Raw genomic sequence first — 14,600 nt, 5'->3', positions numbered from 1 at the left:
ATTTGTACATATTTTGCTATTTCGTTACCAAAATTGACCGTTCGGATATGGAAACCGAACATTCGGATATACAAGGTAAATTGTAACTAGAAAACTTCGTTTTTTGTGAAAAATGTTCGGAAACCGAGGTATTCGGATATCTGAAGTTCGGATATACGAGGTCTGACTGTACAAATTGTTTGGTGGAATGGAATATGCTACATTCACAAAACTGTATGATACAACAGTTTGGTCCTAACTAATAGTAGCAGTTAATCCAGTTACATGGGAGTGAGTACAGCTAACAGAACAGCCAGGCAAGGGGCTAGAGGTACTACTTAGTAGCTTGTAACAATAGGGGGTAAGGGGCTAGAGGGCTGGAGTAGTAGCTAACCTTTTGGACTGACCAATTAGAACACTAGTGTTGGAAATTGACCTCTAAAACCATAATCGATTATCGATGTCTTCTGTCGATCAATTCAATACAAAACCAAAGTGTTCGGATAAACGAGGTCTGACTGTATTTAGATATCAAAAAGCCAAGAGCCCTACTGGCCGAATTAGCTGCAGATTTGGCCATCCTTGCATAATCTAAATATTCTGTGAGAAGCAAACCTAAGTAACAGTAACTCTCCACAGTTTCTAAAACACTCTCTCCACACATAAATATGATACTTGTTTTTGGTACAGTGTTGGTGTTGGTCCAATGGCACACAGGTATGAGTCAAGATTTCTTTCACATAACATGTACTCTAGTTCAAGGAGTATATTTTTGTCATCTACATATTGCTTCCTATGTTTGGAAGCAGACTGTCCACACTGTAATCCCAAATATAACATGTTACATTTGACCACTTCCTAATGGCATTGAGTAATCATCGGCCACACTTAAGTTGCAAAAGCTGTACTTGGCTGGATGCTTCCTCGTGGATAAATAAACGGTTGTTGGTTCCAGAAGTTCCACATGTTCAGTGGGTATTGTCTGTTCATCCAGAATCATACTGAATTTCTGGTGACATGGCTATTTTATAAGAGCAATCTATCCTACGTCAAAACCTCAAAACACCTAACCTAACGAGCTTAGTAGCAGATAATCCAGTTACACGGGAGTGAGTACAGCTAACAGAACAGCCAGGCAAGGGGCTAGAGGTACTAAGTAGTGGCTTATAGGGGACACCTCACATTCCCCACATCTATTGCTTAGAGTCCACCAGGCCATGACCAATTAGTTAACAAAGGGGGATTAAGGTATAGTCTGTAGCGGAAGAGGTGGGACATTCTTGGCACGGGACCGATACAGACTGGCTTGTAAGCTGTAGAATGTGGGGACGGTTGTTGAAGGCTGAAACAATGAAAAGGAATATATTAAAATCTTCTGATCTGGTGACTGATGATTAGTGAGGTTAAACCTGCTTATAACAGCAGGGGGCTAGGGGGATGTGAGGTGTGTGTGTGTGTGCTAGGGGAATGATGCCGATGCGACCTTCTACTAGGGTTTGTTAAATTCAGTATAGCAGTGTAACAAATAATACTGAGCCTAAGTTTACTCAGACTCGATAATGCTTCAAAAGTTCATAATCATGTTTTACTGATTCATTCCACGTAAAGTTGTTACCCTTTTGTACCCTTTTCTAAATAAATAGAGGATGTCTTCATTCTTCATTATCATCACAAGTGTTCAGTTAACAGATCTAGAAGATATATATATCTGTTGATGTTATCCATCTTGACAATGGCAGTATCATCGCCAGTATGTGTTCTAAACTTGTCAAAGCTGTGACTAACTCCATCACAATGGTGATTGTGACTTCCAGACGTGCTGAGATGAGGAAAATATTAGGTTGATCAGTTTTAATTTTTCCTTATCCTGACTCATGCTCTTTTGCTTGTCTTCTTCTTCTTCTTGCGAACATAGTGGAACACTTGTATCTCCTATTGAAGCTCCCTTCAATAAAGAATAGACGTAAAATCACTCCTACCAAGAGTTATCTCTCCAGCCGTTTAGGCGGGAAACTGTGGCGCCACCGTGCCCACATGCCTCACTCTCTCCTTCTTCGCCCTGTGGGCAGGTTGTGAGAGCACCTGTGTCTCCTATACGGCACTATATCCTTTAATTAATTAGTTATTCTCCTCTATTCTACTTTTATAGAGGTTTAGTTAGTATCCTACAACAATATGGTTGGATATTTAATCGTATGGAGCACTGTTTATTAACAGTATTGTCCGTATTTGTTAAGTTGTTTACATTTCATGATAACCTATTTTCGTTGTTGGTTTGGGTTCGCTGCTGCAGACTCGCATTGATTGTGCCCTAGCTGCACAACAATATGTACTTCCAGCTATAGCTGTAATCTTTATCAGCTTTTAATTGAAATTCAAATTAATATGTAATTTTTCTCCGTACTTAGACGTACTATCAACTATCCAGGTGACTGTCCAAGTCATGGATAACTGGCTGAGTCCCTCATGAGCTGTCTACTGCTGTTAGACGACTTACTACCATCAAGTGAACTGCCGGAGGTGTCCTCGGAGGATGGGCGTGGGATGTTGTCCGCCTTACTTCGAAGACGTTGGCTTCTACATCGGACAACCCCTCAACGCAGACGTAGAAGATGCAGTGAGAGGTCTTCATGATAAGCCACTACTGATCATCCCACAGAGAGGGCAGCTCTACAATCATCGCAGACGATGTATAGACGCCATCCTCTACCCAGAGAAGGCTACACACCCCTTAGATAACGACAACTCTACGGGGACGTCTGCGCAGACTACAAGGACTTTCTCTGCTGAGATTGTTCCGTTGACGGTACAGGGACTCTCCGATGATAGATCAATAAATGGGTTACAAGTGACAACTTAACATGTCAGCGGCGAAAGCGCCTCCATTACAGTCCAGTTAGACTGGACCTTCTGCGGATTTGGCTGCCTTCATGGGGTTTAATAGAGACCTCCCCTGTCATCATTGAAGGCTGGGCGCGTGGCAGCCAGGCGATTTTTACATAGAGTTCTCCAGCGATGGCAGTCACAGAGTGGGACATTCTTGCAGCTTGGGACCCGATACAGACTGGCTTGTAAGCTGTAGAATGTGGAAGGCCGGTTGTTGAAGGCTGAAACAATGAAAAGGAATATATTAAAATCTTCTGATCTGGTGACTGATGATTAGTGAGAGTTAAACCTGCTTATAACAGCAGGGGCTAGGGGGATGTGAGGTGTGTGTGTGTGTGCAAGGGAATGATGCGATCACGACCTTCTACTAGGAGTTTGTTAAATTCAGTATAGCAGTGTAACAAATAATACTGAGCCTAAGTTTACTCAGACTTCGATAATGCTTCAAAAGTTCATAATCATGTTTTTACTGATTCATTCCGTAAAGTTGTTACCCTTTTGTACCCTTTTCTAAATAAATAGAGGATGTCTTCATTCTTCATTATCATCACAAGTGTTCAGTTAACAGATCTAGAAGATATATATATCTGTTGATGTTTATCCATCTTGACAATGGCAGTATCATACGCCAGTATGTGTTCTAAACTTGTCAAAAAGCTGTGACTAACTCCATCACAATGGTGATTGTGACTTCCAGGCGTGCTGAGATGAGGGAAAATATTAGGTTGATCAGTTTTAATTTTTCCTTATCCTGACTCATGCTCTTTTGCTTGTCTTCTTCTTCTTCTTGCGAACATAGTGGAACACTTGTATCTCCTATTGAAGCTCCCTTCAATAAAGAATAGACGTAAATCACTCTCTACCAAGAGTTATCTCTCCAGCCCGTTAGAAGCAGCCTAACTGTGGCCACCGTGCCCACATGCCTCACTCTCTCCTTCTTAAGCCCTGTGGAATGGTTGTGAAACACCTGTGTCTCTATCTGGCACTATATCCTTTAATTAATTTGGTTATTCTCCTCTATTCTACTTTTATAGAGGTTTAGTTAGTATCCTACAACAATATGGTTGGATATTTAATCAGTATGGAGCACTGTTTATTAACAGTATTGTCCGTATTTGTTAAAGTTGTTTTACATTTCATGATAACCTATTTTACGTTGTTGGTTTGGGTTAAGCTGCTGCAGACTTCGCATTGATTGTGCCCTAGCTGCACAACAATATGTACTTCCAGCTATAGCTGTAATCTTTATCAGCTTTTAATTGAAATTCAAATTGATATGTAATTTTTCTCCGTACTTAGGCGTACTATTATCAACTATCAGGTGACTGTCCAAGTCATGGATAACTGGCTGAGTCCCTCATGAGCTGTCTACTGCTGTTAGGCGACTTACTACCATCAAGTGAACTGCGGAGGTGTCCTCGGAGGATGAGCGTGGGATGTTGTCATGCGCCGAAGGCGTTGGCTTCTACATCGGACAACCCCTCAGCGTGAGGCGTAGAAGATGCAGTGAGAGGTCTTCATGATAAGCCACTACTGATCATCCCACAGAGAGGGCAGCTCTACAATCGCCATGAGCGATGTATATGGGCTTCCATCCTCTACCCAGAAGGCTACACACACCCTTGAATGCGACAACTCTAGGGCGTCTGCGCCGGAACTACAAGGACTTCTCTCTGCTGGAGATTGTTCGTTAACGGTACAGGGACTCTCCGATGATTTACAACAAGTTCAGCATTAATTCTACAATTACGACGCTTCATTGATGTATGCAGTCTACAAGCTGACAACGTGAAAGTTCAGTTGAGCCTATGTATAAGGATGACGGCATTATCTTCAAGACTGAAGTAAGAGTCACAGCAGCCAGGAAAACAGCCTACCCAGCATCGATATTCTGGCGCCAAAATATTGGCGTTTACCATTTAACCCTCGACACCGCGTGGTCACTTTCGTGTAACCCGGAAAGCTACTGGCGGACAAGACCGGCGATTGATCAGATATCAGCAGCGGCACTAGATTCTACAAGGATCTTTTTCCTGCTACACTGGTGACATCACAGCGGCTAGCCTAAAGAATCAAAATGCTTTGTTTTGATTGGACCACGAGGGACAGCGCCCTGCGCGAAGGTGGGGCGTAGTTCACAGATCAATAAATGGGTTACAAGTGACAACAACATGTCAGCGGCGAACAGCGCTTCCATTACAGTCCAGTTAGACTGGACCTTCGTGATTTGGCTGCCTTCATGGGGTTTAATAGAGACCTCCCTGTCATCATTGAAGGCGAAAGCGTGGCAGCCAGGCGATTTTTACATAGAGTTCTCAGCGATGGCAGTCACAGAGTCGACCCGCACGCTTCATTTCCTTACAGACGGTAAAAGGGTGTCAAGATCGTGGGATATAGATACAAGTTCTTGTATCTCAAGCACTACTCTCTCCGTTTTACTCACAGTAGCGGAATCTGTTGGTTTTTCGCGCGTCAGCACAAGACATTACATGCAGAGAGAATTACAACTATGCCCACTACTGGTCTTCATGAATGTACAACCCGGACGATCCGGACAGGTTATAACCCATATCTATATGGTGAACTCAGCGAGGAGGTTGCAGCAGCACCTAATTAGCGGGAATTGCGCAGTACAAAGGCGCATCTCTATGGGGGCATCTCTCCTAGAGTGGGGAGCACACCTTGTCAACAATGTGTCAGCTGGGATATGGACCATAGCAGAGGCGATCTGCACTTCCATATGCTGGAATGAAAGAAAGCAGCGATAAGCGCCATACTCCACGGATCAGCTTTTTAATAAAATGCTCATCTAGCGGTACACACAGTCACCTCCACAGTGGCGGTCTACATCCACAGAAGTATCAACAAAGTTGGCGAACCTTCTGGACCTCTGCTTTCAGTTGATCAGCATAACAGTCAACCTGACTGTCCACAGCAGAGTATGCCACATTCCAAGAACCAAGAATGTGTTAGCAGATACACTATCCTGTCCAACGCAGCCATTCTCAACAGACTGGATGCTACATTCAGAGATCTTCAAACAGATCATATAAGAGATGGTTGAACCTTTAAGACCTCTTCCCCACAAGGGTCAACTGATAACATTAAGTCTCACAAATACCAGATCCACGGACAGGGGCAGCGGACATCGCGAAGCATCTCCTGGCTAGGACTAAACACTTACGTGTTTCTCCACCAGCTCTAATACCTAGGGTATTGCAGAAATCAGTCAGGCGAGAGACCCACAACTATTTGGGCACGCCTTTTGACCAGCGAGAATATGAATTCCTATTCTCATACAAGACCTAGGACTGCCTCTACTGCAACTACCAGAGTAATGCGAATCTACTAGTACATCCTCACACAAAGCAGGCACAGCAAACCGGAGGTGTTCGGCTACTGCGTGTGGACTGTATCAGGCATACTTGAACAAGAGAGGATATTTAAGCCAGAGCAGCGAAAGCAGTCACACTAACTGCATGAAGTCTTCGCGCCAACTTGTCTGGCGACAAGTAGTGATGCCGAAGAGACAAAAGATACGTTTGAGGATCGGCTTCACAGCCATGAAAGTGACACATCCTCAAGTGGCGGACTACCTTTGTCACCTAGACAAAGGAAGCGGTTAAAAGGGTCAACACTCTCAACATACCTAGCGGCATTGAGATCAGTTATCGTCATGAGGGGCGAGTGCAACTGACAAAAGTACCAGAGTTACTGGCCTTACTACGCCCTTTTAATTGGAGGACCAACATCAGAGATTTAAAGCTCCGGTATGGGACCTCAGCGTTGTTTCTCACGACATCTCACTAGTGACATCTACGAACCATTACAGAGAACATCATTAGAGTTCTTGGCGCTTGAAAGGCTGTTCCTGATAACCTTAGTAACAGCAGCAAGGATGTCGGAAATACATGCTCTGGATTTGAGGAGGACACGATTTGATGCAAATCAAATATCGTGCATATGGGACTGAGATGGGACTTCATAGCAAAGAATCAACTGCCAGGTCATCCAGACAGACAGTTCCGCGTCCCAACACTATCATCAGCCCTTGGACCACAGGATCACGCAGGTCTTATCCTTGTGCCCAATGCGAGCATGGAAAGTCTACCTACAGCGATCCAGGTCCATGAGGCGGTAATTCAAATGTCTTTTCGATGCCGATATCAACAGCGGCACAGGCGAAGGTCTTCTGCACTAAGATATCAAGCTGGATCAGAACTGTCATACTCACGGGCCTACAAAGCAGCAGGACTGGATCCTCCAAGAGCCTCCAACCACATGAAGTGAGAGCTCTGGCGTCAAGCGCTCTCTATACTTGGGAATGCGGCTCTATCAGGGCGATAATGGAGGACTGCTACTGGAAATTGGACATGGTGTTTGCCAACCACCACTTGAGGGACATCGCCACTGAGGACGGCTCTTACATTCACCATTTCGGCCCACTTATTGTAACACAACAATTGACAGTCCCACTAAAGCTGAGGCGGAGTCTCGCCTTTTATCGCATGACTTACTAAGCTTACACTCAGCGGAGTTCTGCTTAAGTCACAATGCACGTCTAACAACAAGCATAAGTGATATGACCCAGTACTTGTAAGGATACTTGTACAGGAATGGGTCGCTTCTCCAATTGGTGCTTGCATCAAGAGATAGAAAATCCACATAATATGTTAACAGAAGAAAGGACCAAAAGTTAACTATTGTGGTCCCCCCATTTAAAGGCAGCTGGAAGGTCAGGGTCGCAACAGCAGCAGAGTTCACCAGTAAATACAGTGCCATTCTGAAGTTCCGTGAGGGGGGTATATAATGACGTAAAATTCACTAAAGAAATCCTAAAGTGCTTTTCCACCACCTTTTCCGTGCCAGTTCTACAAGCAAAAGAGCATGAGTCAGGATAAGGAGAAATATGTAATTTTCTGAATAAAATTGATATTTTATACTTATCCTGACTCATGAGGTAAGCCCACACATCCTCCCCACTAGACACTTTGGATTTCCCTGCAAATTCAACTGTCGGGCTCATAATCAGGAGAGAGTGAGGCATGTGGGCACGGTGGCGCCACAGTTTCCCGCCTAAACGGCTGGAGAGATAACTCTTGGTAGGAGTGATTTTACGTCTATTCTTTATTGAAGGGAGCTTCAATAGGAGATACAAGTGTTCCACTATGTTCGCAAGAAGAAGAAGACAAGCAAAAGAGCATGAGTCAGGATAAGTATAAAATATCAATTTTATTCAGAAAATTACATTTTTGTAGTGACTACATATTACTAAATGCATACAATCAGGGTAAAGGTGAGAGCATCAGTTAATACTGATTGATTGAAATAAATGTCTTTTTTATTAAGTCTGATATGCTCATGATAAAGGCTTTGTGGGTTCTGAGCATTAGATATTCTAGAATTATACAGTTTATTCCTGACTTTGCTTACTGACTTATGATCTTGAAGTTTGGGGCCTTTACATTGGTCCTGGCCCAGAAGCACCCATGATTTAAAACATAACTTTTTGTAAATTTAATCTTTATTTCATTGTGATATTTTATGTAAAATAATATCGATGACACAATTTTCATAGCAATAATCTTTATCAGTTTATCCCACAGACAATATTTCTGATTATCAAGCTTTTGAGGGAGCCTTATAAATAACATAGGTGAATGGAGTGCAAGATATGGACAACCAGTCGTGTGATATGTGTGCCAGTGCTTCAAGACATGCAACTGTCTGAAAGGATACCAGACATGTGCTGGAGGAGGAGATGCCAAATGATGTGTTTTACCAACCACACTTTATTCTAATTAGAACTTCCATCATTTTCAGTAAACAATGTTACTGAGTTTGTAAAATGTGATGATTTGAAACAGTGTTAACCATGTCTAGGCATCATATGACCACGGTTACAGACACCATTGATACACTTGGTACAGCTGGATTATTTCTGACATGTCCATCTAAAGATGTTTCATATAGTTACATCCTGGTGTGTTACCAAGCCGTATTGTTTGGTGTGGCCACGTCTCTGCCGCTCTTAAATAGATTAAATTTGAAATGTTTTTTTTGTTTCAAGTCAGCCACATAGTTGTTTCCTTGATTTGGAGTAGGGATGCAGCAATATGGAAGGCCATGAGAAGATATGTATCTTGATACATTGTTCATGACCGGCCAGATTCGTGACACTTACATGTTTATTTCAGTCTTAATTCATATGAGGGGAAAAACTGGTGACAGACTGGTTTCTCTTATGTTGAGTCCATCACATGAGGTAAAAGTAAACCAAAATATCCCAAATAGCTGATTTTGCAGGACAAGCTTATGTTTATCCCGAAATATATGGTTATTCCTCCATCAGTAAAAGAATCTGTATTTTGTGTAATGTATCATGTTTATCATATCAAAAGCCACATAACCATGATAAAATGCTGCATCAGAGTTTTAGTTTATTGTTTCACCCAAACAGCTTACTCTCCAAGTAGCACAAGCATACTGATGTCAAAACAACATGGGTACAATGTGTGAAGCTCATTCCTGGTGTGCCCCTGACATATTGCTGGAGTACTTCTGAAAGTGGAGTAAAACTACACTTACTCACTTGTCAAATTCGAAATATGCAACTCTTAAATTAGCTGTTTACTCTCTTTTTTATATCAGAAAATTGACGAACTGAAAGGAAGAAACCTATCCCGATCTGAGTGAATTATGTCCAGCATTATCAATGTTACTTCATGCAAGACAGATTATGCAAAGTCTTTAACTTAAAGTTTGAGTTGTGAGGAGATTATGCTTATTGCTCATTGCCTTCTGTCTGAGAATGTTTGAAAACAAGAGCTTCTTGACATCAGTTTATGTAATATTGGAAATAAACTCCCATTCTGTCTTGTGTAACATCGCAAACAATGGGTGACGTCATCCTGGCCATTTTTAATGATTATATATATGCAGCTCTGCATGTCCTAGCCAATCTGTGTGAAACAGTCTTTAGGGGTTTTTACATAGTCTTGGCATCTCACTCTTCACTCCTGATTTATTGGAATCATCTGAAAAACATGAAAGTATTTTTAGGAAACCGTTTGATTTCATGTCAGGTTCATACTAAAGCAGCGTGATGAGTGAGTGAGTGAGTTTAGTTTATGCTGCACTCCGCAATATTCCAGCTATATGGCGGCGGTCTGTAAATAAACGAGTCTGGACCAGACAATCCAGTGATCAACAGCATGAGCATCGACCAACAAAACTGGGGTACGATGATATGTGTCCACCACATCAGCGAGCCTAACCGCCCAATCCTGTTAGTCGGCTCTTACAACAAGCATGGGTTACTGAAGACCAATTCCAACCTGGATCTTCACGTGTCTGCAGCATGATAACTTAGTACTAGACCATTGTCACAAACTAATTTGTATATCATATGACCTGACGTTTCCTTGTATGTAAAGGATACTTATATTGATATCAGAGCAGACTGGTCAAAAGCAAGTTTTTCTGTGCACTTTACATAATTTCTGCTTAATTTTATAGACATGCCAACTGCACAGTGAGAAGTATGGCAATGTATCTAGATTTTTTTGCACCTAATTGACAGTATCACTAGTTCTCCATACTGCTTAGATGACAGCTTCGAGCTTTATTATTGTAAGCAATGGTGGTTTGTAATGTTGTGTTGCCAACACATTGAAAATAGGTCTGTATGATGACAAAATGTGGCAGCAAATATGTTGGAATCTTCCATGTGAAAACTCGAATTATCAGGCCATAAGTGTGTTAGTTTTTCAGATGAAGAAGGAATAATAATTAACTCTGAAACATTGTGCATCGTCCAAACAAATCTTTGACTCATGTTCATCACCTCTAAATGCCCTACAAAGAACTACATGTAGTAACTTGTTGATAAACATTACAGCTTGCAATGCATGATGGTTATATTTGGATGTAGCCATTGTAGGTCACCTTGCTTACACTTTTCTAACAGACGACAGGCACTGTAAACTTGGCATTATCTCCACTTGTTTCAGTCTGGACAGTGGGATGCGCAAGAAGAGCAAGAAGAAGAGGAAAAAGCCACGAGACATTGAGCGATCCAGCGGCGACTCTGACAGCCAGGTGATCAATGATGAGGAATATGATGGGAAAATCAAGCTGGTGGAGGGCAATGCTGATCAGTCACAGTCAGGCATGGAGGCCGACTCTGAGAGCCAGGGACCACGGGAGAAGAAGAAGGAGAGCCCCAAGAACAAACACTCAGTGTCAGAAGATGCTCCAGAGGAGGGTCAGGTGATGAAAACACCACTAATCCTTTCTTTCCAGTAGCTACAGGGATTTGTATACTTCACTTGTGTTTTACCCTGAGGCCAATGTTCAGTCCCAACCGTCAGCATAAGTCAGTTAAAAATCCCCAAGTGGAGTTAAGTGTTGCATTCTTTTTCAGAGAGATCGTCCTTGGGGTACATATATGCATTTTCTGCGGCTGAAAATGTCCTGTGACAGTTGTATCAATGTTTTAATAAAAATATTGTACAATAAATAAAATCTTTTTTATCTATTATACGGCCCCCACCACGTGGAGTTACCTCCCTGCTACGCATGCGCAGCCAACCAGGTCCAGGTCGGGTCCGACGCCTCGGCTATCCCGGAGGGGGAGGGTTCGCTCCCAGTCCCCCTCTCGGTGTTGGCGCAGGGTCCGTTGAGGATTCCTGGGGTTCCGTTCCCTGTGCCGCCCCGGCCCGCCCCATGAGAGCGGAGGAACCAATTCTGCCTGGTCTTCCTCCCGTGTCTCGGGACCGGGGTTCGAGTGTGGTGTTGGTTGCCGGAGCGAGGAGTTCCTTCGGCTCTTCCCTTCCCTCTGTGTCCGGTGCTCGGCCTCCCACCGGGTCGGGGTTCGGGTCCTCTTCGCGAGGAGACCCGGCTTCTGACTCGGGCTCTGGTGCCGAGTCTATGGACGTTGGGGAGGTCGAGGAGCCGGCGGGCACTTTCCATTTCTCGATGGCTCTGCGGGAGGTGCGGCAATGTATTGCCGAGTTCATTCCCCAGACCGCGGTACCCGCCAGTCACTCGGACTCATCTGAGTTCTGCCTGCCGGGCGAGGCGTTTGCCCTTAGGCAACCCTCGCAGACACTGCTCCGCATCTTGCCTTCCCTGGTGCAGGACGTGATGTATCCCCTCCGACTTGCCCGAACTCGTCAAGAGGTACCAGCTGGGGGACGATTCGCTGTTCTTTGTACCGGTGGTTGACGAGTGTGTGTTTTCTTCGGTCGCCCTGTGGGGAGGCTCCCCTGCGGCAGGCTTACTGGACTTATGAGGAAGTCTATCGGAATGCCATGCAGCAGGTGAGGGTGGTGATCCATGAGGCCTACCTTTCCTCTATTCAGAGGTCGGCCCTGGGGGCTGAAGGGAACGCTGGGGACGTATCCCCACATGTTGTTCTGCTTCGCCAGTTATCCGAAGTACAGGCCCACCTAGTGCGCGACTCCTTGCGCAAGCTGTGGCTGTCGACGTCTCGCTACTCGGCAGCAACACAGCAGACCTTGCTAGCCCTTCCGTTCCGTCTGGGAGCGACGTTGTTTCCTGGGGCTCAGCAGGTCATTCAGGAGGCTGCTGCTGCAGCTACCGCCTTCAAGGATTCTAAGGCCTTGTTGGAGCATCCGCGGGCTTCTCGCCCCTGCGCTCCCGTCACGGCTTCCTCCTCCGGGGTGCAGCCTACACCCGAGTCTGCCGGCTGGCTTAGGCCGCTGAGCAGGGGCAGGCGGAGGAGCTGTCCCGCCAAAGGTAAGGTCAAGGAGCAGTCCTCTTCGTCTGGCTCCCAACCTTTTCGCGGGCTCAGGAGGTTTGCCCCGACCTCCCGTTAACCCAACAGGCTGTCGCCATGGGTCCGTCCCAGACAGTTCATCTGCTCGAGACCACTCACGCTCTCTTACCACACGTCCCAGTGGGGGGCCGCCTCTCTCTATTCCTGCCGGAGTGGGAGAAGGTTACCAGCAACACTTTGGTGCTTTCCACCGTCAGTGTCGGCCATCTACCACTGTGGAAGCGAGGCCCGCCAGAATGCACTCCGGTGCCGTCATGTCAGGTCAGGGCGGGTATACTGCACGACGAAGTTCAGGCTTTGCTGGACAAGTCCGCAATAGAGCGCATACCACCGGGCGAGGAACAGGCGGGATTTTATTCCCGTACTTCCTTGTTCGGAAGAAAGACGGCGGGTTCCGTCCCATTCTCAACCTCAAGGGGTTGAATCGCATGCTAGAGGTTCCATCCTTCCAAGATGGAGACACTTCGCTCGGTGATCTCCTCTGTTCAGCCTGGCGATTGGCTTACGTCGATCGATCTAAAGGATGCGTATCTACATGTGCCCATTCATCCATCGTTCAAGCGATACCTCAGGTTCTCTTACGACAGGATGAATTACCAATTCACAGTGCTCCCCTTCGGCATATCCACTGCCCCCAGGGTGTTCACCAAGCTCATGTTAGTGCCAGCTACCCTCGCTCGATCGCAAGGAAGGCGTTGTTACCCTTACCTCGATGACTGGTTGCTCAGCGCTAACTCAGCCAGCGAGCCTAGATTCTACTCACAAGGTGATAGACATTCTAGTTTGACTGGGGTGGATCATCAACCTCAAGAAATCCGACCTGGTACCCACCCAGGACTTGGTTTTTCTCGGGGCCCGGTTCCAAACTCACAAGGATCTTGTCTCCTTGTCGCCCGACCGGGTCACCAGAGTACGGGAGATGGTGTCTTCGTTCTCTCTCCCAGCCCCAGGCACCAGCGCGGACTTGGCTCCGTCTACTGGGCCATATGGCGGCGACTATCTCTGTAGTGTGGCGGGCGCGGTTGAGGATGCGCCCTATACAGCAAGCTTTGGCGAGTCTGTGGGCTCAGTCGGAGGATCTGGAGCAGTCTCACAGTCCCCGGATGGTTGTCTCCTCACCTTCAGTGGTGGACCAATGTCGGGAATCTCTCCAAGGGGATCCCTTTGGAAATCCCGACTCTGCTCCAGATCCTCTGAGTGAGCCCACAGACTCGCCAAAGCTTGCTGTATAGGGCGCATCCTCAACCGCGCCCGCCACACTACAGAGATAGTCGCCGCCATATGGCCCAGTAGATGGGGTGTTCTGGGCAGTCTGTCAGTGTCCGGACTCTGGTCCGAAGCCGAAGCCGAAGCCCGCCTTCACATCAACGTCTTGGAACTGAGAGCTGTGCGGTTGGTTTTCGAGCGCTTCCGGGAGCATGTTCAGGGCCAGGTGGTTCGTCTTCAGTTGGCTAACCGTACGGCCATGACGTACATCCTGAAGCAAGGCGGCACGGTGTCCCTAGTGCTCCTTCGGGAGACGTGGGAGTTTCTCCTCTGGTGCGACCAGTGCGACTGTCAGGTGCTTCCTGTTTATCTCCCGGGGCTGGAGAACGTGCGAGCAGACGCTCTCTCTCACTGGATCCTGGCCCCGCCCCAGTTGTACGGATCGTTCCAGGTGGATCTGTTTACGTCTGGCGGGACAAATCAGATACCTGTGTTCTGCTCTCGAATACCGAACCAGAGGGGCGTTGGCTTCCGACGCCTTCCTGCTGGATTGGACGGGCAAAGTGCTCTGGGCGTTCCCGCCGCTACCACTCATTCCCCGGGTCCTCTCCCAGCTGTCCACCCAGCCGGCTCGGCTACTTGTGCTACTAACACTGTTATGGCCGTCACAGAGCTGGTTTCCGGTAATTCTCAGGTTTCTGGATCAGCCTCCTGTTCTATTACCTTT

At 46.0% G+C, this 14,600-nt stretch overlaps 1 protein-coding gene across 1 annotated transcript in view; it reads left to right on the top strand.

Moving 5' to 3' along the window:
- LOC124260857 (glycylpeptide N-tetradecanoyltransferase 2-like) overlaps positions 1–14,600 on the top strand; it is a 34,560-nt gene that overhangs the window by 2,106 nt on the left and 17,854 nt on the right. The window contains exon 2 of the mRNA XM_046695179.1: positions 10,878–11,136. Within this exon, the coding sequence (XP_046551135.1) occupies positions 10,878–11,136 (259 nt within the window). The remainder of the gene's footprint in view (positions 1–10,877; positions 11,137–14,600) is intronic.

The sequence above is a fragment of the Haliotis rubra genome, unplaced genomic scaffold (assembly GCF_003918875.1).
Source record: "Haliotis rubra isolate DU_JTF1 unplaced genomic scaffold, ASM391887v1 Scf78, whole genome shotgun sequence".
NCBI lineage: Eukaryota > Metazoa > Mollusca > Gastropoda > Lepetellida > Haliotidae > Haliotis > Haliotis rubra.
Note: the sequence above shows the minus strand (reverse complement) of the source record. Positions and strands in the feature narration are given on the sequence as shown.